Raw genomic sequence first — 27,007 nt, 5'->3', positions numbered from 1 at the left:
AATTAGACACAGACTCTACCTTTATGGAGCTTACCTTCTTAGTAAAAACGAAGAGAGGAAACTTTTTTGGTCTCTGCAGGAAGTTGCAGCAGGAGACTATAGGAAATAGTATATAATAGTTGAAAACACTGTGGACTGTGAGTTAGGATGCCTTGGTTTCATCTCTAATTTGATGTGTATCATGAGTACATTTCTTAACCATTTCTCATCTATTTCCCTATATGTCATACACGGATCATATGATTACTGGGGGAAACTGAATTGGAAAACAGATGCAAGTCATGTTGGAGGGAACTTCCTCAACCTGATAAAAAGCATCTATGAAAAACCCACAGCTAATACTATACTTAAAGGTGAAAGACTGAAAGCTTTCTCCCAAAGATCAGTAATAAGACAAGGATGTCTTGCTCTCACCATTGCTATTTAACATTCTACTGGAAGTTCTAGCCAAGTGCCAAGTAAGAACATGAAATAAAAAGAATCAAGATTGGAAAGGAAGAAGTAAAACTATCTGTATTTTTAGATGACATGATCTTATATAGAAAACACTAAAGAATCCATAAAAAACTATTAAAGCTAATAAATGCATTCAGCAAGGTTTCGGGATACAAGGTCAATATACAAAAGTCAGTTGTATTTCTATAAACTAGCAATGAACAATAGGAAAATGAAATTTAAAAAAACTTCCTTTACAATAGCATTAAAAAGAATAAAATACTAAGGAATAACTTTAACAAAAGAAGTGTAAGACTTCTAAACTGAAAACCACAAAATACTTTTGAAAGAAATTAAAGACAACCAAAGCAAACAGAAAAACATCCTACGTTCATGGACTGGGACACTTAATATTTTTAAGGTGGCAATATTCTTCAAATTAAATTACAGATTCACAGCAAATTCTACCAAAATCCCAGCTACTTTTGTTTTTTTGCAAAAATTGACAATCTGAGTCTAAAATTCATATGGAAATGCAAGGGACCCAGAATATCCAAAACAGTCTTGAAAAAGAATGAAGTTGGAGGACTTGCACTTCCCAATTTAAAAACTTACTACAAAGCTACAGTAATCAAGACAATGCAGTACTGGCATAGGGACAGACATATAGATCAATGGAAAAGAACTGAGAGCCTAGAATAAACCTGTACATTTATGGTCAATAGATTTTTGAAAAGGGTGCCAAGACAATTCAATGGGGGAGAATAGTCTTTTCAACAAATGGTACAAAGACAACTGGATATCCACATGCAAAAGAATGAATTTGAACCCCTATCTCACACCATATACAAAAACCAGCTTGAAATGGATCAAAGACCTAAAAGTAAGAGTTAAAACTCCCAAACTTGAAGAAAATGTAGGTATAAATCTCCATGACCTTGGATTAGGCAATGTCTTCTTAGGTACAATATCAAAGCACAAGCGACAAAAGAAAACATAGATATTAAGAAAATATATATATCATGAAGAACCTAGGGGTAGGACAGGAATAAAGACACAGACCTACTAGAGAATGGACTTGAGGATATGGGGAGGGGGAAGGGTAAGCTGTGACAAAGCGAGAGAGTGGCACGGACATATATACACTACCAAACTTAAAGTAGATAGCTAGTCGGAAGCAGCCGCATAGCACAGGGAGATCAGCTCTGTGCTTTGTGACCACCTAGAGGGGTGGGATAGGGAGGGTGGGAGGGAGGGAGATGCAAGAGGGAAGAGATATGGGAACATATGTATATGTATAACTGATTCACTTTGTTATAAAGCAGAAACTAACACACCATTGTAAAGCAATTATACTCCAATAACGATGTAAAAAAAAAGAAAACAGATAAATTGGACTTCATCAAAATTAAAAACTTTTGTTTCAAAGGACACCATTACAAAAGTGAAAAGGCAACCCACAGAAATATATGGAAATCATATATCTGATAAGGAACTTGCATCTAGAACATATAAAGAACTCTTGCAACTCAACAATAAAAAGACAAACCAATGTTTAAAAATGGGTAAAGAATCTGAATAGATATATCTCCAAAGAACACATAAAAATAGTCAACAAACACATGAAAGAATGCTCAACTTCATTAGCCATTTGGGACATGCAAACAAAAACCCCAATGAGATATCACTTCACACCCACTAGGAAGGTGATAATCAAAGAGGCAGATAATAACAAGTGTTGCTGAGAATATTGAGAAATTGGAATCCTTATTTACTGCTTCCGGGACTGTAAAGTGGTGTAGCTGCTGCGGAAAACAGTCTGGCAGTCCTTCAAAAGGATAAACGTAGAGTTACCATATGAGCCAGTAATTCAACTCCTAGGTATATGCCCAAGACAAATGAAAACATATCCACACAAAAACTTGTACATGAATGTTCATAGCAACATTATCAATAATAGCCCCAAAGCAAAAATAACCCAAATGTCCCTCGACTGATGAACAGATTAAATGTGGTGTATCCATACAAAAGGGATGTTATTCAGCCATAAAAAGGAGTGAAATTCTGATACATGCTACAACATGGATGAGCCTTGAGAATATTATGCTAAATGAAAGAAGCTAGTCACAAAAGGCCACATATTGTGTGATTCTATTTACATGAAATGTCCAGAATACAAATCTATAGATACAGAAAGTTGATTACTGATTGTCAGGGGCTGGGGGCTGGTTGGTGGGCAATGGGGAATGACTGCTAATGTGTATGGGGTTTCTTTTTGGAGTGATGAAAATTTCTAAAGTTAATTGTGGTGATGGTTGCACAACTCTGAATATACTAAAACCCCTTGAATTGTGCATTTCAAACGGGTGAATTGTATGGTGTGTGAATTACAGCTCAATAAAGAGGAAAATAGAAGAGAAAAAAGCATGTTGGAAAAAGTTTTAAGATGCCATACACAGAGGCAAAATCTTTGAAGGATTTAGTCACAGGTTCAATCAGGAGTTGGATAAACATACATATACACTTTTCTTCAAGTAACCATTACGTGGTTTGGGACTAGAAAAAAAGCATTATTGTAACTGGAACCAGATGAACAAAGCACTCTTACAGGCCAAATCCCAGGATAGGGGAGTAGCCTTGCTACACAAACCCACACTCCCCATCCCCATCCTTTTTACTCTACTCCTTTCCCCTGTGGTTTTTTTTTCCCCCTGTGTTTTGATAGCTGAAGTAGTATACTGTTAGAAGAAGACTGAAGGTAGCCCACCATTTTGTGGATCACAAGCCTGAACTATGTGTCTGATTATTAATATTTTCAAGAGTTTGGAAATTTCCTATTATTCCAATACATTGCTCAGGTTCTGCATTTCAGATAAACCAGTATTTGTAATCAAAGGCTTAGGTTTTTATTATGCTGACCTATTTCGTTTGTTAATTAACCAGTGAGTCATCTCTAGTTCTATGATACGTTGGTCAAGGTTCCAAGGCTGTTGCTACCACTGCTGCTCTTTGTTTCATTTTTAAAAAGATGTTTACAGTATTTATTATAGGCAGTCAAATCATATGGTAACAATAACAATCCCATCTAGAGACAGGATGTCATTGGTGCACTGGTTACTTGGAAAACCTACATGGAATTGTTTACTTTCTCTACGGGTTATCACTGTAGTGATAAACTAACACTACTAACGGTGACTTCATTCACATTCTACAATATGGTCAAAGACTATCAAAACAAGAGCTTCCAGGGGAAACTGGACTCAAGCTTAACTGCAAAAATAATCAGTAGAGCAGAAACGCACTCTTTGATGTGAATTAATCTGTAGAGGCCAAATCACTTCATGAAATCATTAAACTACGTAAACAGTAATACCTAATATATGCAGTGTTTCAAAACACATTTCGCTGGCTTTCTCTAGTCTAGCCCACCTTGTTCTCTGTATATAGCTTTCTCACCTCAGTCTGAAAGTTGGTGAAAGAAAATCTAGTGAAATTGTGCTATGACCCGGAGAACTCACTGGCCACAGGACACAAAATTATCTTTAACTTTTCCTCTTTTCTCCTTAGCCATCAATAAGTCTTATCCAGTCTTTCCACATAGTATCTCTTGTACTTGTCCTTTCTTCTCCATTCTTGTTCACATCTATGGGTTTATGGACTCATAACTAAAAATAACATTTAATCAAGTAATCTCTCTGTTCAAAAACCTTGACTGGCTCCCCCATATTTACTGACTAAAGTCCAAATACTATTAGCCTGGTATTCAAGGCCTTCCAAAATCTAGGTCTGAACTTTCTTTCCACTACTCCCTTGAACAAAACTGGTCTCACCATCCCCTGAACTTCTGCAAATTCTTTTTGCACCTTTGCTCATGATGTTCCTCCTGCCTAGAATACTCTCTCACCTTTGAAAGCCTGTTCAAGGCTTACTTTTGCCCATGAAACCATCCCTGAACATTACAACTCACAGCGGCCTCTCATTCCTTGAATGTGATACGAGCAATGGGCAATGTCCTTCATTTGTCAATGTTCATATACAACTTTTCTTGTCTTATATTGTTAATTCTTGTTTTATTTAATTTTGTGTCTATCTTGCCTCCTCAACTAGATTGCAAGTTCCTTGAGGGCAGGGGTCATTTGTTATACTTTAAAAAATTATCCACAGGGCACAATACTGTGCTGGGGGACATGATAGGGACTAGTCATTGACAAAAGAGCACTGAAGTTTCCCCAAGATGCCTCATTCTCAAAAGGCAGCACTCTCTCTAGGTGATGGTTCTTTACATATACATGCCACATAGAATCACTTTAAAGGTGAAACTAACTCTCCAGTTACTCCAAGATATTAAGGAATTACAAACTGCCTCTGAAATTTCTGAATCCCCTATTAAATACAAAATTAACATTTCATAAATAATTTCATGCTCCCCTGAAAGCTTAAAAATGACATGTAAAGAAAAATGGCCAAGCCAGGTGCATAATCTCTAAGATTTACTTGATCACAAAGTATTTAAAAAGCCAAGGCTCCATGCGATCTATTTATATTTCAGTGTCTGTTTCCCCCCCTTTTTTTTTTGTCTGTAAAATAAGCTAAACTACATAAGAAAAGTAAGTCTAGGACTTAAAGTTTACATGAAAGGCAGCCAAAATTATATGGATAATTCAAGCTAAAAAAGTTCTTTGCACCTTGGTTTCTCCTGAATTATTTAGGTAGTCTGAGGCTTCTTCATAGTTAGAGATGTAATCCTTAGCTAGCAGTTGCTAAATCTGTGGTGGTTACGTATACCGACCCAAGAAACGCTGCAACCATCAAGTTCTATCAAAATGCTTGTTAAACTTGTAAACTGAAGAAAATAATCATTACAAAATCCCTACCCTCAGAATCTGCTGCTAAAGCTTTGAAGTTGCGTAGTATGTACTGACTGCAAATCTCAGAGATGTTTTGTTTAGCTTTATAGACAGCCTCAGCTGATGAAGCTCTGGCAACGAACGCTGCTTGCTAGGGAAACCTGTGCCACAAAGGAATCCCTTGTCTTGTATGTCAGAGAGACCAACTGGAGTACCTAGCATCACTGGATCAAAACTTGAAGGATCGGTAACCCTGGTATTTCTATATATATCCTTTCTTTGTGAAATTTTCCTTTTTAAATAATGCTTTTGTCTCCTTTAGCCCAGTCTTGACCACTGGTAGGCAAGATTTCAAATCATCTCCCCAACTGGAAGTATCCATGTTTTATGGAAATTTTATCAATTTTTTTTCTCCAAGGATTAGTATGATAATAAATTTAGCTTCCTGTCAAGAAAAATGCTAAGTTCAAAGTATTATTTCCTTCACTTCTAATTACAAATAAGTTTTACCTTTTATTGTGTTCCATTATACAATTTTACACAGTACCATTATTATTTTAAGCAGCAATCAAGCAAATCGAATTAATGTTTTTGAGCTCTACTTCTCAGTATATAGATTTACCTAAAAAAGTACAAACCAAGCACAGTGGTGCAATTTTCCAGGCACTTTCAAGTTGCTTAAATATTTACAAATATGTAAGCACCCTGTTTGAAAGCATGAAAATGTTGGTGTCAGGAAGAAAACACTCCATGTATATCAAATCTTTAAATTTTAACATTTGCACAGCTCAAAATATTCCTGAGAAGGTTCATTCTTGTTATCACTTTAAATCTGCATGTCCTCATATTTCAGCAGCGTATCTTGGGGAACCATAACCTCTGTCACTCGACGTGCCACTAATTGCACAAAATACATGTAATGTGTTGCTCATCCAGGGAGAATGCATTGTGTCTTCTTGTAATATCTAAAACGAAAGAAATCTGCGTGTTTATCATGAAGTAAAATAGCCACTGCCAAAAAAGTATGTGTATATGAAATTGCAGGCATATTTCAATTTATCACTGACACTTAGCTATTTTAAATGACATAAAGCAGAAAGAGCAAAGAAAAACATTACCGACTCAAGTCTTCAAAGCTGTATTACAAAGGCAGCATATCAAAAAAGCAGAAAAGATCTGGTTACTCATTAAGAAAAACAGAAGGCTGTAAAATGCAAAATTCAACAGAAAGCGAGAGGTAATACAATCTTTAAAACAATTTTTTTAACAGATGGTCATAACAAGAGCCCTAAACAGTGGACTCTTTGATACAAGTTTATAGATCATCTTCTAAGAGCGGTTCTCAGGATCACTGTGGGACTTTTCAAACATGCAGATACCCATGCTCCTTCCCTGGAGACTTGGGAAGTCATATTAAGTGAAGAGAAAATAAGTGAACATTTCTAAATACATACTATAATTATATAAGCTAATTAATACAGAAGACTTTTCTTGGAAATAAACTTCATAAGTATAAATTTTATATCCCATAAACATATAAACATACATATTCATATTAGTATAGATGTTTTAAAAATTATCCACTTTTTTTAAAGATTTTTTTTTGATATGGACCATTTTTAAAGTCTTCATTGAATTTGTTACAGTGTTGCTTCTGTTTTATGTTTTGTTTTTTTGGCTGCGAGGCATGTGGGATCTTAGCTCCCAGACCAGGGATCAAACCCGCACCCCCTGCATTGGAAGGTGAAGTCTTAACCCCTGGACCGCCAGTGAAGTCCCCCAAATTAACTATTTTGTGTGCTCAAAAGCAACAGAGATCTCATGTGTGGATTAGATAGAAGAAAAGAATAGCGTACACATCACATCCAACCTCTTTACTATACTGTCCCAATTTAGGTCTCAAGCTTTCAATACTGGGTTTTCAAGTTAGCTCTGAAACTTCAGTATTAAGCCTGCAAATTAGTTTCTGGTGGCAGTAATGCATCATATCATTTGTGTTGCTACAAATCATGTCTTATATAAAGTCCATAATAGAGAAATTTCCTCTTACAAAAATCATAGCTCGTGACACTAATCTGAAAGCACAGGAGAGGTTTAAGAGATGATTGATTATCCACAACTGTCAGATGTGACGAGAAAATAGAGCATTCATCATGAACAAAACAGACCAAACAGACACTACAATGGCCACCACCAACTCTATCTAATTAAGACCTGCAATTAATAGTTTTAAGGTGATATACATCCCTTTTAAAAAGTCAAAAGCTTGAAGAAGTTTTTATTTTTATTATTTTATTTTTTAAATTTTTTTTGCGGTACGCGGGCCTCTCACTGTTGTGGCCTCTCCCGTTGCGGAGCACAGGCTCCAGACACACAGGCTCAGCAACCATGGCTCACGGTCCCAGCCGCTCCGCGGCATGTGGGATCTTCCCGGACTGGGGCACGAACCCGTGTCCCCTCCATCGGCAGGCGGACTCTCAACCACTGTGCCACCAGGGAAGCCCTGAAGAAGTTTTTAAAAGGACTTTATATTTTAGTACAGTGTAACAGATTACATTGAAAAGGGCCAAGGATATCCAGGCCGTATCTTTTTGTCAAGTAATCATTTATGGAGTTCACAGATAATTCACATTGCAATGCACAGCTATATTTTATCTTATTTTGTATTATTATGTTTTCCTTTGGGAAATAATATGTCTCAAAGTGTATGACTAAAAAAAGGCTCTCTTTTATATGAGAATCTAATAGGAAATACTGACTTACAAAAATTCACTATAAAGTCAACATTTGCCCAAAGTAAGGCACAGCTGAATATGATGCATTATGACAGTACAGCATGCATAAATATAAACCAATAGAAACTAAGATTTTTCTTGGTTAGCTATCAATATATAATATCAAAGGTCTAAAATATTGGTCCCTAGAACTAAACAAAATAGCCATGGTTCATGGAAATTAAATGAGAGAGACAGGTGAGAAATAAGATAGCAGATTTGTAAAATCCATACTTGAGGGTGTTAAGAAAGAGATGAGAGGCCCAAAATGGAGGCCCAAAATGGAGTCACTTGTGCTAAGCCCACGTCACCTGTGACTTAATACCTAACTTAACTGCAGTTTCAGCCTTTTCTAGGCAGGTAATCTTAAGCAGTCAAAAAAGTATGTGTATTACTTTCAGTCTGGAATTACCTGGTCGGCACTAGTGAGGTACTCCACCTGACAGACCCTTGCTGTGCCCCGTAGGAAGGTGACCTTGCCTGAAAGAATCAGCTCTTTTCTAGAGTAACTTCCTTGTCCTGCCTCGTTCTACCAGTAAAAGTCTTCCATTTTGTAAAACTCTTCAGAGCTCCTTTCTGTCTGCTAGATGGGATGCTGCCTGACTCATGAATCACCGAATAAAGCCAAGATCTTTAAAATTTACTCAGTTGAACTTTGTTTTTTTAAACACGGGAAAAAAGAACTCTATAAAACTACTACTCTAAATATCTTGATCACAGTAATAGCAGTAAATTGAATGATTTGCTTTCAATTTGAATAAATTAGAGCTCAATGCTAGGTCATACGGTTGCATGCAAATTATATAACTGTAATATAATACACATTGGCTTAAAATGATGTAATTGTTTTATATCTTTTGTGAAGGAGGAGTTTTTGCTGTTTTCTCCTATGGACTATGGAGAACAAAACCCCATAAACTGGACAGATTCTAGGAATAAATTATGTGGTCTTATTTGATTCAAGTATACCCCAGAACAGTGATGGTGAAGTACCCACTGTACTCAGGGGCTGAGCTTGAGATACAGACAATAAAGGAAGTGGAATGATCCCCTATCTTCCTAGCCCTGATCACCTGGCTGCTTTGGGAAGGAGGCCAAAACGGGCCTCTGAAAACTGAGCAGCAAAGGTGTGCCTTGGAACAGTTTGCCCTCACTCCTAAGTGGGCTAACAGAAGTAAAGATGGCAAAAAGAAGAAACAGATCACTGATTCCAGACTCCTCAGGCCAACAAAATTCCCAGCCATGAGGACGGGAGAGCAGGAGACTGGGGTGACTCGTCTCATTGAACAGATGGGATGATGAACGTCTGGCTGACTGGCTTCTCCATACTGAGAAGATGACCATGGTTAGAAAATTAGACTCCTAGTCACTCAGTGCAACCTTGGGCTAATGGTGGCTAAATTTCCCATAGTCCTTTCTAAGAGAAAGCATACATGCTAAATTCAGAGAGGTAGAGCCTGGAGTCAACCAGCTTTTGTTTTCCTCGAAACATCTCTTCTTTCACCCATCATTACACTGCAGTTCTTTGGGAACTAACCACTATTTGTAAGTCTATTTGTAAGTACGCCCTGTGAGTGGCGGTCTCACACAGGGGAGTGCCAAGCAATCAATGAAATGCAGATACCAGGACAGATGAGGTTCTCCTTTCTGGAACCAGTGTTAAGAATGGGTTCTCTAAAGGATTGTAGTTATCCTTGTTTCTTTTAAGGAGCCTTAATTTCTTTTAAAAAATTGAGAGTTTGAAGAGTTTCTGAAGCAAATATTTATCTTATTGGCTGTTTCCTTCATAAGGAAATTAAGGAGACTTTTTGATAAGCTTAATAGGCTCACGCACTGAGGGACCAGACCATCATGCCATGACTTTTACAATTGTGTTGAAGATATTAAAATACTTGAGTGACAATCCATGTCTAGAGTGGTTGTAAACACAGATTTCAGGACCCCAATATAGGAATGACATTTACCAGGACAATTCAGGAGTACTCTGGTTTTAGGTAAGTAGGGATATGAAAGCCATAACTACTTGACTGTGACATAACTTGGCTGTAAGTGGTGAGCAGATCTTTGCCTCTATATTTTTCAGATTGTGTTCTACTAAGTTAGCTGTAATTGTCATTAACACTCAGTCATAACTTAAAATGCTAGGTTTTATGAAAACAGAACTGGCTGTATGGGTACTAAGACGATTCCCGAATTTTGGAACTCACTCAGGATCTCACCTAAATGATGGTATAGTTGTCCCTTGGCATCCTTGGAGGATTAGTGCCAGGACCACTGCCCCCCGCACCCCCCCCCACAGATATTAAAATCTGAGGATGCTCAAGTCCCTTACATAAAACAGCATAGTATGTGCATATAACCTATGCACATCCTCCCCGATACCTTAAATCATCTTTAGATTGTTTATAATACCTAATACAATGTAAATGCTATGTAAATAGTTGCCTATGTGCAGCAAGTTCAAGTTTTGCTTTTTGGAACTTTCTGGAATTTTTTTTCAAATATTTTCGATCTGCAGTTGGTTGAATCCATGAATGTGTAACCTGCAGACAGGGAGGGCCACCTGTATCTAGTTTCTTACAGCTAAGACAGGAATATTCCTTTAGGGATTTGGCCACTGAGCCAATCATTTCACTTCTCTAGGACCCTTCTTGAGGGACTCTTATCCATGTTCATAGGAGATCAACTCAGACTTGCTCAGCTACTCGCTTCTAATGGCTCTGTGGCACAAAGAACCAAATGATTTATTATCTGAAGCAACTGCTAAAGTAACTGTCAGTAATGGCTTCAAATTTCATTTGTATTACATCATTTAAATGATTAAAGAAAATATGAGCAAATTTTAAAATAACATACTAATTTCAAGGTAACACATTTCAAACTAATAGATTTGTTAAGTAACTCTTTACGGACCCCAGATCACGTTTTCGTTTTCAACCACCCTAATACTTGCCTGCTCGTGAATAATGTCAGACAATTCTTTTACCATGTCTCTGAAATTTGACTTTAGCCCTTCATGGTACTCAATCTGATCCTCTTTAATTAGCCGCTCGTTTAGTTCCAGTGCAATGCTGCATGCTTGGATGAACTTCCTGTGGATGAAGATCAAAGATAAAGTTTTTGTTGTTTATTCCTCAAAAGTCTCACGGACAATTTAATATTTACTTTAACCATGGCTTGCCTACAAGGAAGATTAGAATCCTATATTTTCACTGTGCTTTTGCTAATGCCATCTCCTAAGTCTGAAATATCTTTTTTTTTCTTTTCCATCTTTCTCTTCTGGTTTCTTACCTCCTTCAAAATCCAGCTCAAAACATATACCCTCTAGGAAGCCTACTTGCTCAGTCATTTACTTGATATGATATCAGCTAAAGTTGTGCTAACATTAATTTATATCTGTAGATAAAGTCATTCATTCAAAAATAATTTATTTGGTACTAACTATGCACCCAGTACAGTGCTGGGTGCTATAGGCATGAAGTATCTGCCCTGGGCTGGTAAGAGTGGGGACAGAGAGTTGATGAGTTATCATAAAAGCATTTTTCCATCATTTCATGTGCTTATGTTTAATGTCCATAATTAGACTGTAGGTCTTAGGGGACAAAGTACCTCACTGCCCACTTGTTTTGTATCCCTGTCATAGCAACTAGTAGAATCTTTTTATACGTGCCAGACATTAATAAATATCGAATGAATGACTACTGGTTACTCTGTAACCTGAAACAGCTGATAACACAGAGACAGGAAAAGTAAATGTAGTAAGTCTGAAGCAAATGAGTGGATAAGCTATCATCTTTCTCCTTAGTCTATTTTACTCAGCTGTCTCTCTTATTCTGAATGTAAATTCTTTTTATATATGAAACAGATTTTTTTCCAATGCAAGACCATTCAGACATGCCCTAGCTTAGAGGGATGCTCAGTCCAGACAAGATATCACATGCCCTAGACTGGAAGAATCCAAGTGGAACTAAGGACATGGATAGAAGCAAGCTTATCCAGCCCTTCCTACCCTAAATGGTCTGAAAAGCTGTAACATAAGGTCAGTCAGGCAAAGGAGGACATCACATAATGAATGTAGGCTTGTGTTTGTGTCACAATATCCAAAGCAATACAGTAAGTTGTCATATTTAATGTCTTGGGTCACTAGGACATTGTTAAAGTTCTGCAGCAAGAAAGAAATCACACATTTCCTTACTACTTAAAGTACCATTAGAAGGTCACTTAAATGTTGTGAAAGAGAACAGAGAATGTCCTTTTTTGGAGGGACATTTGGTGAATATTTTGGTTTCTTTTAAGAAGAAAATGGAGTAAAAGAATAGAGGAATAATCTGAAAACTACAAAGCACTTACCTAAACATGTCTTTCAACTCATTTACTTTCTTAGGTGGGTACTTGCTAGCTTGACTGTCATTTAAGAAAGCCCTTGCATATGCTAATGGACCTGCATTTACCTAAATTACAAAAGGAGAAAAATGAGAGAGTTGTTAGAATACAACCAAAAAGTAATTTTTGCAATTCTCTTTTTAAAGAAAACCAATATGTTAAAAATCCACATGTGAGAAACATATTTACTATTCTTACTATAAATTTATTTGAAAAAGATTAACTAAAGCAAATCATCTGCAAAGATAATATTCTAATAAGTTAGTTAATGATTTCTGATATGTAAATATAGGGCTTGGCTATAGTCAGAGGGATTTATGTTAAAGTCCTCTGACATAACACAAAATTTATAGAAATTGAACATAATTTCTTTATTAACTTAATCAAAAATGTACAGGTTTTTGCACTCAGTAAGAGTATAACAGACAATTACAATTAATGCTTGCTCTGTGCCCTTATGAAAGCAAGAGGAATGTCAAGAAACATTTAATACATGTTTAGCAACCAACATACCTGCACTGAAACACAGCCCTGCAATTTAAGTTGGAGCTGAATCATGTCCACATCAGCAGAAGAGCAAAGCTTCTGCAGCTCTGCAGTTTTATCTTTTATTTCATCAGTAGCAACATCAATTGGCTTTAAATTAATCTGCTGTTCATAGTTTATAGGGATCCTCTTCTTCACATATGGAAACGAGTTTGAAGCTATTAAATGTTAAGATTGAACAAAGATTGAACAAATGAGTTTTTAAGATAGTAAATCAAACAGGCAAATTACAGAAAAAAATCTATTGTGCTTAATTCTCCCCATGCTTTATCTGGAAAATACTTTAGGGACCAGATAGGCACCTTATTACTTCAGGATTGAGGGAGAAATTCTCTTTATGAGACAACTCAGAGCAATCATGAATTACATACGGGAAACCAATGGTTTATAACATAGCCATGTTTGTGCAAGCTAGTGACTGAACAGCAGAACAATGAATGATTAAAATTGCAGTTACAGTTTCCTGCTGACCAGCTGCTGCTTGTGTGTATCAAAAAATGACCATGTCAGGCTTCCCTGGTGGCGCAGTGGTTGAGAGTCCGCCTGCCGATGCAGGGGACATGGGTTCGTGCCCCGGTCCGGGAAGATCCCACATGCCACGGAGTGGCTGGGCCCATGAGCCATGGCTGCTGAGCCTGCATGTCCGGAGCCTGTGCTCCGCAACGGGAGAGGCCACAGCAGTGAGAGGCCCGCGTACCGCAAAAACAAACAAACAAACAAACAAACAAACAAAATGACCATGTCAAACAAAGAAGTTATGCCAAGTCCCACTTACTAGTCAAGATCGTACGGCGTTTGCACTGTTCTTCTATACAGCCTTGCTTTTTGCCTGATAATGTATAAGGAGCCTCAAAAACAAATCTGTTGATATTATGGTTTCTTTCAAACTCAGTTTTTCTTTCTGTGAGTTCTTTGTCATCAAAGTAGGGCTTCACATAAGTGACTTGGATATGAGCGTATTTGGGATCAAGCTCTTTGACATTTACCTGTAAGGTAAGAAAGTTTTGGTTTTTATTCAATATATGGGAAAAGGGGGTACAGGTAAGCTACTAACTCCTCTGAAATCAACTGAGGACCACTGTCGCTGAATACACTGTGAGTTGAATACACACCTGGAAGAAGTCTTCGCTCTTTTTTCAAGGATCATTTCCTTCTGATTATTAAGAAGTTACAGAAACCTATTTGGAGATTACAGAAATGTAGGCAGAAAATAAAAACTGTAATGCTACCACTCAGCAATGACCATTATTCACATTTTCATATATTTCCTTCCAATCTCTTTTCTATGCACATGTATTTACAAACCTGAGATCATGCTGAACATTGTTTTATAATCTGATTTCCTAAAAATATATTAAAGTGGCTTAACTGCACATCTGAATTCCACCTCAATAAAATATATATTATAGAGAGGATTCTGAGAAGATGGCAGAGCACCAGAAATCTATCTTCCTACAGGGACAACAGTTACACTGGCAGAATCTATCTGATGTAACTATTTTGGAACTCTGGAGTCTACTGAAGACTTGCAACTTCCAGGGGAGGACCTGGACAGGAAATTACCTTAATTTTGATTTTGGTCTATTTTAGCTCTTGGCACAATGGCCGCTATCTGTACCTCACCCCTCAAGTACCATGGCAGGCAGCGGTGCACATGTTCTTGGAACAGCTTGTGGGAGCCAGGATGAACAAGAAGGACCCTGTCTTCCAAATATTGGGGATCTGTGCTACGACTGCTGATTGCTGCTTCTGATCACAGGGGGGCAGTCAAAGAGGCCACGGCCATTACTGTAGCACCTCTTCCCATTGTTGCAAGGCCCTCCCCCTCCGGCTGAAGTGACTTCTAGGGTATTTAAAGGACCGGTACCTTTTCTCCCCCTCCTCCCTTCATTTTCCTCTCTTTCCCCTCTTGGGAGCCAGACACTGGAGACTAGGGCGTTCAAAAGCAACTGCATATATGAAGGAAACTAGAAAGTCACTGCACATGCTCAGGGGAAGGCACAGGCTAGGGAAAGACCTGATAAGTCCCCAAGTTTACACCTTAGGCTTATCCCTGGCACAGAGACAGCTTACAACAATTAAAAACAAAACCAAAAACCAGCAAACTCTGGGACAGAGAGAGAATCTGATTTCCAGAGTGATGTTATTAAATTCAAATGTTCAGTTTTCAATAAAGGAAGAATCACAAGGCATACAAAGAAACAGGAAAGTATGGCCCATTCAAACGAGAAAAATAAACCAATAGAAACTGTTCCTGAAAAAGACTTGACAGCAGATCTCCTAGAAAAAGACTTTAAAACAACAGTCTTGATGCTAAAAGAACTAAAGGAAGTTATGGAAAAAGTCAAGAAAATGATGTATGAACAAAATGTCAATATCAATAAAGAGGTAGAAAATCTGAAAAGAAACCAAAAATTTTTTTCAGAGCTGAAAAATATAATAACTGAAATGAAAATTCACCGGAGGGATTCAAAGACAAATTTCAGCAGGCAGAAGTAATAGTAAACTTGAAGATAGGACAATGGAAATTATCAATCAGAGTAACACAAAGAAAAAAAAAACTGAAGAAGAGTGACAGAGCCTTAAGGAACCTGTGGAACATCATCCAGCAGATGAACATACCCATCGTGGTAGTCCTTGAAGGAGAAAAGAGAGAGAAAAGGACAGAGAGAATATTTGAAGAAATAATGGGTGAAAACTTCCCAAATCTGATGAAAGACAGGAAGCTCAACAAATTCCGAGCAGGGTAACTCAAAGAGACCCACACTGAGACATATTAAAATCAGAATGTCAAAAGCCAAAGACAAACAGAATTTGGAAGGAAGCAAGAGATAAACGACTTGTCACACACAAGGGATCCTCAATAAGATTATTAGATTTCTCATCAGAAACTTTGGAGGCCAGAAGGCAGTGGACTGATATATTCAAAGTGCTAAAGAAAAAAAAAATCTATCAACCAAGAATCCTATATCTGGCAAAACTGTCCTAAAAAGTGAGGGAGAGGGACAACTTCCCTGGTTGTGCAGTGGTTAAGAATCCACCTGCCAATGCAGGGGACATGGGTTCGAGCCCTGGTCCGGGAAGATCCCACATGCTGTGGAGCAACTAAGCCTGTGCACCACAACTACTGAGCCTGTGCTCTAGAGCCCGTGCGCCACAACTACTGAAGCCTGTGTGCCCTACAGCCCACATGCCACAAATACTGAGCCCGTGTGCTGCAACTACTGAAGCCCGTGTGCCTAGAGCCCATGCTCTGCAACAAGAGAAGCCACCGCAAGGAAAAGCCCGTACACTGCAATGAAGAGTAGGCCCCGCTCTCCACAACTAGAGAAAAGCCCGTGTACAGCAATGAAGACCCAACGCAGCCAAAAATAAATAAAATTTAAAAAGAGAGAGAATGTGATTAAAAAGAAAACAAAAACCACTGCCAAAAAAACCAACTGAACACAAAGAAGATAGTAATGCAGGAAATGAGAAACAAAAAAGCTATAAGGCACATAGAAAACATAGCAGAGTGACAGAAGTAAAGTCCCTCCTTATTAATTAGTAATTAATTTAAATATAAATGGGTTAAATTCTGTAAACAAAAGACAGAGATTGGGAGAATGGAATTAAAAAAAAACAAACATGATCCAACTATATGCTGTCTATAAGAGACTCACTTTAGCTCCAAAGACACACAAAGGCTGAATGTGGAAGAATGGAAAAAGATATCCCATCCAAATAGTAATCAAAAGAGAGCAGGGGTAAAGATACTAATATTGGAAAAAATAGACTTCAAATTTAAAAAGGTTACAAGAGACAAAGGAGGACATTATATATTGATAAAAGGTTCAATACAGCAAGAAGATAAAACAATTATAAACATCTACACACCTAATAACAGATCATCAAAATATATGAAGCAAAAATCGATAGAACTGAAGGGAGAAATAATAAATAGTTCTACAATAATAGTTGGAGACTTTAATACCTCACTCTTAATACTGGATAGAACAACCATGCAGAAGGTAAGTAAGGAAATAGATGACTTGAATAACACAATAATCTACCTAGACCTAACAGACATATATAGAAAACTCTACCCAACAACAGAATACACATTCTTCTCAAGTGCACTTGGGACATTTTCCAGGATAGACTATATGTTAAGCCACAAATAAGTCTCAATAGGTTTATAGAGACAGATATCATACAAAGTGTCTTCTCTGACCACAAGGGGATGAAGTTAGAAATCAGTAACAGAAGTAAAATTGGAAACTTCACAAATTGGTGGAAATTAAATAACATATTCTTTAAAGAAATCAATGGATCAAAGAAGAAATCACAAGGGAAATTTGAAAATACTTAGGTATTAATGAAAATGAAATCACAACATACCAAAACTTATGGGGCACAGCAAAAGCAGTGCTACGGGGCAGAGGGGGGTGGAATTTATAGCTATAACATTTAACATTAAAAAACAGGAAAGGTCTCAAATCAACAACCTAATTTTACAACTTAAGGAACTAGAAAGAGAAGAACAACTAAACTCAAAGCTAGCAGAAGGAAGGAAATAATAAAGATTAGAGCACAGATAAATGAAATAGAGAATAGAAAAATAACAGAGAAAATCAATGAAACCAAAAGTTGTCTCTTTGAACAGATCAACAAGATTGACAACCCTTTAACTAAATAGAACAAAAAGAGAGAACACTCAAATTACTAAAATCAGAAATGAAAATGAGGACATTACTACCAATCCTACAGAAATAAAAAGGATTATAAGAGAGTACTATGAGCAAGTATATGCCAACAAATTAGAAAACCTAGATGAAATGTGAAATGAACAAATTCCTAGAAACACAAAGCCTACCAAGACTAAACCATGAAGAAATAGGGAAATCTGAATAGATCTTTAGTAAGGAAACTGAATCAGTAATAAAAAATCTCCTGACAGAGAGAAGCTCTGGATTTGGTATCTTCACTGGTGAAGTCTCCCAAATATTTAAAGGAGAACTAACACCAAGTGTTCTCAAAATTTTCCAAAACAGTGAAGAGAAAGAAATACTCCCTAACTTATTCTATGAGGTCAGCAATACTCTGATTACCAAAGCCAGACAAAGACAGCACAAGAAAACTACAGACCGATATCCCTTATGAACACTGATGCAAAAGCTCTCAACAGAATACTAGCAAACTGAATTTAGCAGCATACTAAAAGGATTGTACATGATGACCAAGTGGGATTTATTCCTGGAATGCAAGGATGGTTCAACATATGAAAATTGATCAATGTAATATTGATACACTGCATTAACAGAATGAAGGGGAAAAAAATCCACATGATCATCTCAATCAATGCAGAAAAAGCATTTGACAAAATTCAACACCCTTTCATAATAAAAACACTCAATAAAGTAGGAATAGAAGGAAATGTCTACAATCTGATCAAGGGCCACTGTGAAAAACCTATAGCAAACATCACATTCAATGGTGAAAGGCTGAAAGCTTTTCCTCTGAGATGAGGAACAAGGCAAGGATGCCCATTTCACCACTTCTACCCAACATGGTGTTGGAAGCACCACTGAATTGTACACTTAAAAATGGTTAACATATAAATGTTATGTTATGTGTATTTTACCACAATAAAAAAGATAGTTATCGGGCTTCCCTGGTGGCGCAGTGGTTGGGAGTCCGCCTGCCGATGCAGGGGACACGGGTTCGTGCCCCGGTCCGGGAGGATCCCGCATGCCGTGGAGCGGCTGGGCCCGTGAGCCATGGCCACTGAGCCTGCGCGTCCGGAGCCTGTGCTCCGCAATGGGAGAGGCCACAGCAGTGAGAGGCCCGCGTACCGCAAAAAAAAAAAAAAAAAAAAAAAAAGATAGTTATCACAGTTCTATATTATAGTCATTGACATGACTTTTAATGGATGGATATGGATAAACATGATTTATTAGATCAGTCCCTCATTAATAGACTCAGGTTGTTTTCCAACATTTTGCTATTATAAATAATGCTCCAATGAACATCCTTATATTTAAAACTGTGTATATTTTTTTCTGATTTATTCCTTAGGAAAAATTTTTAGATGAGAAGTTGCTTAGTTAAAAGATTTACATGGTTTTAGGAATTTTGATACATACTACTCAACTACCCTACAGAAAAGATGACAATTCGTATATCCACAAGCAGTATTTGACATTGTTAGAGTGGGTACTCTTGATTGCATTAAGCCTGTTCTATGGAGGAAGGGGACCACAGGAAAGAGAATGGTTCTATTTCAGAGACATAAAATTATAATAGTTACAGACCATTTCATAAAGAGTCTAAATTCCATGTTAAGAAGCTATGCTGCAGTCTCTCCATTAACTCCAGATGATTCCCAGGACCCTCTTCTTTCAGTGTTCTCCCAACTAAATTTGACTTGTGCCTTGGGTGTCGGTGACGCTGTCAATATCCTTGCAATTTATCATAGTCAGGCCTTTTTGTGTTTAGCGTAGGAAAAAATGAAACAAACCAAAAAAACAACAAAAACCTCCCAAGAAACAGTCCCTACATCCTTTTTTCCCCTCCACATATACAGGACCATAGGCAAGGGAAAGTTTCTTAGCAACTTTTAAAACTTCTCCAAACCCATTCTACTTGTTATTACATAAAAATCTAAAAGCCTAAATCTAGAAATCCTTTCTTTTCTTTCCCATTCAAAAGCTAGATTTCTCCAGAGAAATTCAGGTGAGGTTAATTACCTGGCTAAGACAAGACATAGAAGGAAAATAAAAAAGAGGTCAAGACTGATTTTGACCTTATAAAATAAACTATGTATATGGTAAGCATTCAAACAGTACATGAGGGTATATATGAAAAGTAAAAAAAAGGCTTTCTTCCCACATAAGACTCTAGTCTCTCTCCTCAGGGATAACCATGGTTAACAATTTTGTATGTATCATTCCAGAAATTTCCTAAGCATAAACAAGTGAGTCTATGTGAATGTCAATTTTCACAAATGTAATCATCCTATCCATGATGTTCTGTGCCTCACCTTTTTTCTCTCAATAATATATCTTGATAGGTATATCAATACTCATCAATTTTTTAATGCTTAGGATACTATATCCATTATATGGTGGTAGTACCACTTCCTTAACCATATGGATATTAGATTGTTTCCAGGTTTTTGTTATATAAACTTTGCAGCAATAAACACCTTTAAACATACATCTTTATGTGTATATATCTATCTACAAGATAAAATGTTAAATGTGAAATTATTGGGTCCAAGGAAAGATACATTTAAAATACTGGAAAATACCGCCCAACTGTTTTTCACATTGTTTGTGCCCTTAAGCAGATTTTGTTATTTGGCAAGTAAAAGAGTGTTTTCAATTTTCAATTTCACACATTAAGAAAGAAATAAGGATTTTAGAAGTAGCAACTGCTTATTATATCTGTTGCCTATGAAGAATGACTAAAATGTTGTGCATAAAAATCATGTCACGAGTCCAGCTGCCTGATGGTGGTTTGTCATTAGTGCTTGTTGGCCAGGTTTTCAGAGGCAGAAGAAAGTAGGAAACCGCGTGTTGTTCTGCAAGCCTGGCTTTCTATTAACTTTCCATTTATAGTATCAGTAGTATGGCAGCAAGCCTAAAACTTTCTGGCTATAAGGAGATAAAATTTTCTGTTGTCTTAATTCAATAAAACAACACAAAATAGTGAAACGGATCAGAAGTAGACAGGTTCTGCCAAATATTCATGAATTTTGAACATCTATTTTTAAATGTCGAAGGCATATGTTTAAGATAAAATCATCTCCATGAGATATAGGTAAGTCTACAAAGTGAAGAGATCATTTTCATAGTAGAAAATGAAGTGTCTTTACTATTGCCACGGGCTTTTCACTCTGGCAATGCTGCCTGTTAGCTATTAAGTGCTTTGCGTAGCACCATGCACATCATAGTCACGCAGTAAATATTTCTGGGGCCTACAGATCCTGCACTGTATAGGTCCTTCCTACCTGAAATATCAGCTCTCATCCTGTACATAACCATGATAACTAAGGACAGTCAGGCATTCTTATTATGCCTTCCCGCAATTCTGTCTATAGGGAACTATGCATTACTAGGAAAGAGCCTCTCTTGCTGGAACCTTTCTCATCCTTGCCTTGGCAGGGCTAGTGGGATGGATAATCTTTAGGTCAAGGCCCAAGGCATCTCTCCTAAACCTACATCACTGCGAATGTAACTAGTGAACTAAGGATATCTTAGAGTAAAATGTGTGTCCTAAGATGATTTTAATCATAAAGTATGAAATTGACAATCATGATGCACAACAGCATTCACAATAATAGCTAACCTTTATTGAGCGTGCCAGCTTCTATTATTATTAGTGAATGCTTTTTTACATACCAGGAACTCTAATCACTTTCCATATATTAACTCATTTAATCCGTACAACAACTCCATGAGGAAGGCACTATTATTAACTTCATTTTACTAATGAGAACAATGAGGCACAGAGAGGTTAAGTAACTTCCCCACGGTCACACAGCTAGCAAGTGGCAGAGAATGGAGATTTGAATCCTTCTTTCTGATTCCAAAGCCCCTGTTCTTTCTTTCACGATCTGGAAAGGCTCTATTTCCCATGCCTCTCCTCCACTAGCTAAAAAAGGAAAAAGTCAGAAGCAACATACCACGCCTGGAACCAATAAATATGTTACCTTGTCTGAATCCTGAATTATTTTGACATTCTCTGTACCAAATTTTTCACCATAAAGTTTAACAAGTCTCAGGGAAATCTCCGAGAGGCCGGTGAGCTTTGGCTCTTTATAGATGTACTCTTTTCCATCCTCTTCTTCAAAAAAAGACTATTATAAAGTTAAACATATGATAATTTATAAATAATATGAGCAAACAAAGCATTTAGAGAAAATCTACTAAATAATTAGCAATAATGTATTTGAAATAGATTTTAAATAATAGTACTAAAAGTCACATGCATATATTTTAACTGAAATAAATGAGAATTTTCAAACTCAGTCATATGAGCATATTATTGGCCTGAAGATTTCCACACTCGATTTTTTCATCGCCTGCATACTTACCTGATTTTTATTGCAAATCTTTCAGTGCTAGATATTAAATATACATTTAAGAAGCTTAACAAAAAATGAAACTGAAGGAAACATTCAAATCTTATATGTTATACTCTGGCCTAGTGGATTTAGATATGGGAACCAAAGTGAACTTTACACTTACAAACGAGGCTTCCTGCTGTTGTGACAGGTGCTCTATCTAGACAGAATCCTAGAACCAATAACTGCTGCTACAGTAATCATTCAAAGGTGAATGTTTAAAAAGGAAAACAACTTTATGAACTAAAGTATACTTACTTGGCCATAAAAGGCAACTCTGAAGAAAGTGCCTAAAAGTCTTTTTTTTGTGTGCATAACCTCCAAAATTTTTGTGTAAGCTCCATGAAGAGTTCTATAAACTTGAGTAAGTTTCTGAAAAAATGAGAATAAACAAAATAGCTTTGTCTTTTGGTTAGTTACTAAATGTCTAAGATAAATGAGCAGGAAAAAAAAGCAACACTATTTCCTTTTCAAAATGGTTTTGGTGGGGTCATTCACACTCCCCTCCCCCATGGTCATTATTAGACAAAACTCCTTAACAACTTTAGGTCATAGGGTAGAGCTTAAAGTGGTCAAATAACACTGTATTTCTAAATATCATGTTTCATTTCATTCATATCTCAATGGTTGTGTATAATTTAAAAATACTGTGTTATTGACTACTTTTTTCTTATGTCTGAATTATTTTAACTGAAAGATAAGCAAAATGCTTTGCTTGAGCTCTTAGGTGGAGAGATGAGAATAAACAATCCATGCAAACAATTTTGGAGAAGAAAATAAAATGCAGACACAAAAATAATAGTATAAGCCTGAGTGTGGACTCCTTTTATACAAGGTCACAGACATTTTCAAAGAATATATTCTTCTAAATATCCAGAAAAAGGGAGCACACTGTGCTAAGAACATTATCAAGAATGTGAAAAGACAACCTACAGAACAGGAGAAAATATTTGTAAACCACAGATCTGATAAGTTTTCATATCCAGAAAACATAAAGAACTCCCATAATTCAACAACAAAAAGACAAATAACCTAATTTAAAAGCGTGCAAAGGACTTGAATAGACATTTCTCCAAAGAATATATACAAACGGCCAACAAGGACATGAAAAGATGTTCAGAATCACTGGTCATTAGGAAATACAAATCAAAACCACAATGTGACCCCACTTCACAGCCACTAGGATGGCTGTAATAAGAAACCAAAAATAAGTGTTGATCAGGGTGTGGAATGTGTACCTTGCTGGTGAGAGTGTAAAAGGGAAAACAACCTGGTGGTTACTGAAAAGTTATACATGGAGTTACCCTATGATCCAGCAATTCCCCTCTTAGGTATATATCCAAGATAAATGAAAACACACCCAGGGCTTCCCTGGTGGCGTAGTGGTTAAGAATCCGCCTGCCAATGCAGAGGACACGGGTTCGTGCCCTGGTCCGGGAAGATCCCACATGCCGCGGAGCAACTAAGCCCCTGCGCCACAACTACTGAGCCTGCGCTCTAGAGCCTGTGAGCCACAACTACTGAGCCCACGTGCCACAACTACTGAAGCCTGCAGGCATGGAGCCCATGTTCCACAACAAGAGAAGCCACCGCAATGAGTAGCCCGCACACTGCAACAAAGAGTAGCCCCTGATCGCCGCAACTAGAGAAAGCCCGCATGCAGCAACAAAGACCCAATGCAGCCAGAAATAAATAAATAAATTTATATATTTATATATAATTTATATATAAATTTATTTATATATAATAATTATAATATAATTATATATAAATTTATATATAATTTATATATAAAAAAAGAAAACATACCCATACAGAAACTTATACATAACTGTTTACAACAGCACTATTCATAATAGTCAAAATGTGGAAACAACCCAAATGGATAAACAAATTGTGGTACATCCATACCATGAAATATCGTTCAGCCATAAAGAGGAATGAAGTTCTGATACATGCTACAACCTGGATGAATCTCTAAATATTATGCTAAGTGAAAGAAGCCAGAAACAAAAGGTCACATCTTGTATTAATTTTTTTTATGACACATCCAGAATAGGCAAATCCATAGACAGAAGGCAGGTTAGTGGTTTCCAGAGGGTGGGGCATAGGGTGGAGAATGATTACTAAAGGATATGGAGTTTTTTTCCTGCGGTGATAAAAATGTTTTGAAACTAGAGAGAGGTGGTGAGAGCGTAATGTTAAGAATGCACTAAATGCCACTGAATTGCACACTAGAATATGGTCAATTGTATGTTAGTGAATTTCACTTCAATAAAAAAAGGGGAGCACAGAAGCAGACATTCTTTGTCTAAAATTCTTCGCATATTATTTTCTGCAGTTGAGCTCAATTTAAGGGAAGTTTTCCTTACCTTTATGGCTGCCACCTCTGACACTTTTCAGCCCATTCCATAAAGATACACTGGAAAATTACTTCATCTCATGCAGAACACTAGGGGATCTATACAGACCCTTGCACCCCTACAAGGGAATAGGAGTGGTTCCCCTATAGAACGTATTGTTTCCTTTAATGTGTAGGGAAGATATATTTTTCTTTTTTCCCTATTAGTCAAATGAGTAGCAAAATGTTCCCTGGGTTTCTAATAACCTGATCTTCAACCTAAGAGTAAGAGAGTGGGTATTTTGAAACTTTTACAAAGGTTCTTAGGATGTAATGCTTTGATAGAAAGCTCAAAGCCAATTCTTGTCTTGTCTCATAGGCTATTCTTTGTCATCTGTATGACTTAGATTTAATTATTTAACTCTTGCTTTCTAATATAATCACTTGAACTCCGCTATGATTTTTCAGGCATGCCCCATATACACCAAAAGCATGGCAAAGAGAGAAAGACCCAGAACCTAGGAAGAAAAGGTGAGTTTGATCGGAGCCAGTTTGGAACAGAGATTAGAACACTACACAGATGATATTAAATGTATGTTTTCACTCTTGGAAACTTCTTCAACAATGAAAGACTGCTTGCTATATTTAAGGATAAACTGCTTTGCTTTAAAAAAAAATGGCTTGAATCCTAAATCATCCCTTCCCAGCATAGTAAGGGTATAAAATTATGATATGGGCTTAGAGACTTGAATATAAAAAATTCCTGGGCTTCCCTGGTGGCGCAGTGGTTGAGAGTCCACCTGTCGATGCAGGGGACACGGGTTCGTGCCCCGGTCCGGGAAGATCCCACATGCTACAGAGCGGCTGGGCCCGTGAGCCATGGCCGCTGAGCCTGCGCGTCCGGAGCCTGTGCTCCGCAACGGGAGAGGCCACAACAGTGAGAGGCCCGTGTACCACAAAAAAAAAAAAAAAAAAAAAAATTCCTGTTCAGTGCTGGTGGCAACAGCTGCTCATTATACTACTATTCTTTATTAACTACCCTTTATCAACAGCTTTATCTGGCAGACTAAATTGGAAAAACTCCTCACAATAGGGTTATTACTAGTGACATTATCTCCCCTACTGTCATCTGCCAGCACCTTTAGTCTCACCATCAAATTGCAAAGAATAGAATCATGCCTATCACTCTTCCAGGGCTACATGGAAATCCAATAGCTTTTTTTAGTGAAGGTTTAGTGAAGACAACATTGATTGTTTTCTGCCATGAGTGGAGGAGGAGAGATTGCTAGATAAAAATGTTTTGCGAACCACGGGTATAATGTAAATTTCAATTTATATCTTAAATGTTTGGTCCTTAATTTCATTTGGAAAATTTATATGAATATGAGGTAGGATTGTAATTTCAGGACCTCCTAGCATTTTTTAAGGATAGTAACTTAAGACCAAAATAAAACATATAGGCCAATGATGCAAATGTTTAAATTACCTACCTCGAATTCTCGACGTTTCTCATAAATTGGAATGATCAACTTGGAAATTTCAGAAATTACTTCATAACGTTCTGCTTTCCATAAGCCATCCACACATTGTTCTAGCAACTCCAGCAAAACTTCCTGCATTGAGAGAAAAATGCAATCAGGAATTTGAGATAGTTTTAGAGCTCTGGGCAAATATATTTTGAACCATTTCAAGTTAATAAAGAATACAATGTACTAAATTTAATGAAATGCACAGAAGGAGTATAGTTGTGTGACTATATTTTTCTAAATCACATACTTGAAATATTTGAAATTGAAACCACTCTTAAAAGTATGAAATTAATATTGACAATAGTAAACTACTATTTACTTTGTTTATTGCATAATTAAGATGTTAACTGTACTTACAAATGGTAACACATTGAGAAGAAGTACTTTTAAAAGGGGATACATTGTTCCAAACTGAGGATGTTTAAATGTCTGACAGGGTCAATTCCACTAAGTCTATAAATGTCCATTATATTTCCTCTATATTGAAATTATATTTAAACACAATTAATAGAGTCTTAAGATAATTTGGCAATTTTCAAGCTGTTGCATCAGTGACAAAGGTGTTTATTAAAATGATGTGATTTTGGTCAACAGTGCTTCCTTCCTCACTGTTGGTTCTAAAATTAGTGGGAATGACAGTATAATACCTCAAGATAGAGATCTCTGACCTTGCTATAATGATAACAGCCGCTATAAAACAACCATCACGTCATGTTGTCAACAATAAAAAGATGAAGCCAATTACTCATGCTATCCATAAGTCTTAACAGTTTGTTTCTATCTTAAAGAGATGAACTTCAGACCTATAAAACTGACTGCTAAAACGGCTCTTCCTGTATGCCCCCTAGACAATTTTGAATTCTTCTTCCTAAACTAGCTCTTTCACTTGTGTTTCCTACCTAGCCAGTGGTCATACCCTATAAACTCTTAGCTAGAAAACTAAGAGCAGTTTTGACTTTACCCTTTGTTATGGGTTGAACTGTGCCCCTCAAAAAGATAAGTTGAAGCCCTAACTCCCAGTAGCTCAGAATGTGACCTTATTT

General features: G+C 37.0%; 1 protein-coding gene across 1 annotated transcript in view; it reads right to left on the bottom strand.

Annotated features, from left to right (window-relative positions):
- Positions 1-5,885: 5,885 nt before the first annotated feature.
- DOCK11 (dedicator of cytokinesis 11) overlaps positions 5,886-27,007 on the bottom strand; it is a gene marked incomplete at its 5' end in the record, with an annotated part of 182,529 nt that continues 161,407 nt past the window's right edge. Inside the window, 8 exons of the mRNA XM_079727117.1 lie at positions 5,886-6,247; positions 11,010-11,148; positions 12,407-12,507; positions 12,953-13,143; positions 13,761-13,971; positions 21,681-21,827; positions 22,353-22,466; positions 25,926-26,048. Of these exons, the coding sequence (XP_079583243.1) occupies positions 6,125-6,247; positions 11,010-11,148; positions 12,407-12,507; positions 12,953-13,143; positions 13,761-13,971; positions 21,681-21,827; positions 22,353-22,466; positions 25,926-26,048 (1,149 nt within the window). The 3' untranslated portion in view covers positions 5,886-6,124. The remainder of the gene's footprint in view (positions 6,248-11,009; positions 11,149-12,406; positions 12,508-12,952; positions 13,144-13,760; positions 13,972-21,680; positions 21,828-22,352; positions 22,467-25,925; positions 26,049-27,007) is intronic.

The sequence above is a fragment of the Hyperoodon ampullatus genome (assembly GCF_949752795.1).
Source record: "Hyperoodon ampullatus genome assembly, chromosome: X".
NCBI lineage: Eukaryota > Metazoa > Chordata > Mammalia > Artiodactyla > Ziphiidae > Hyperoodon > Hyperoodon ampullatus.
Note: the sequence above shows the minus strand (reverse complement) of the source record. Positions and strands in the feature narration are given on the sequence as shown.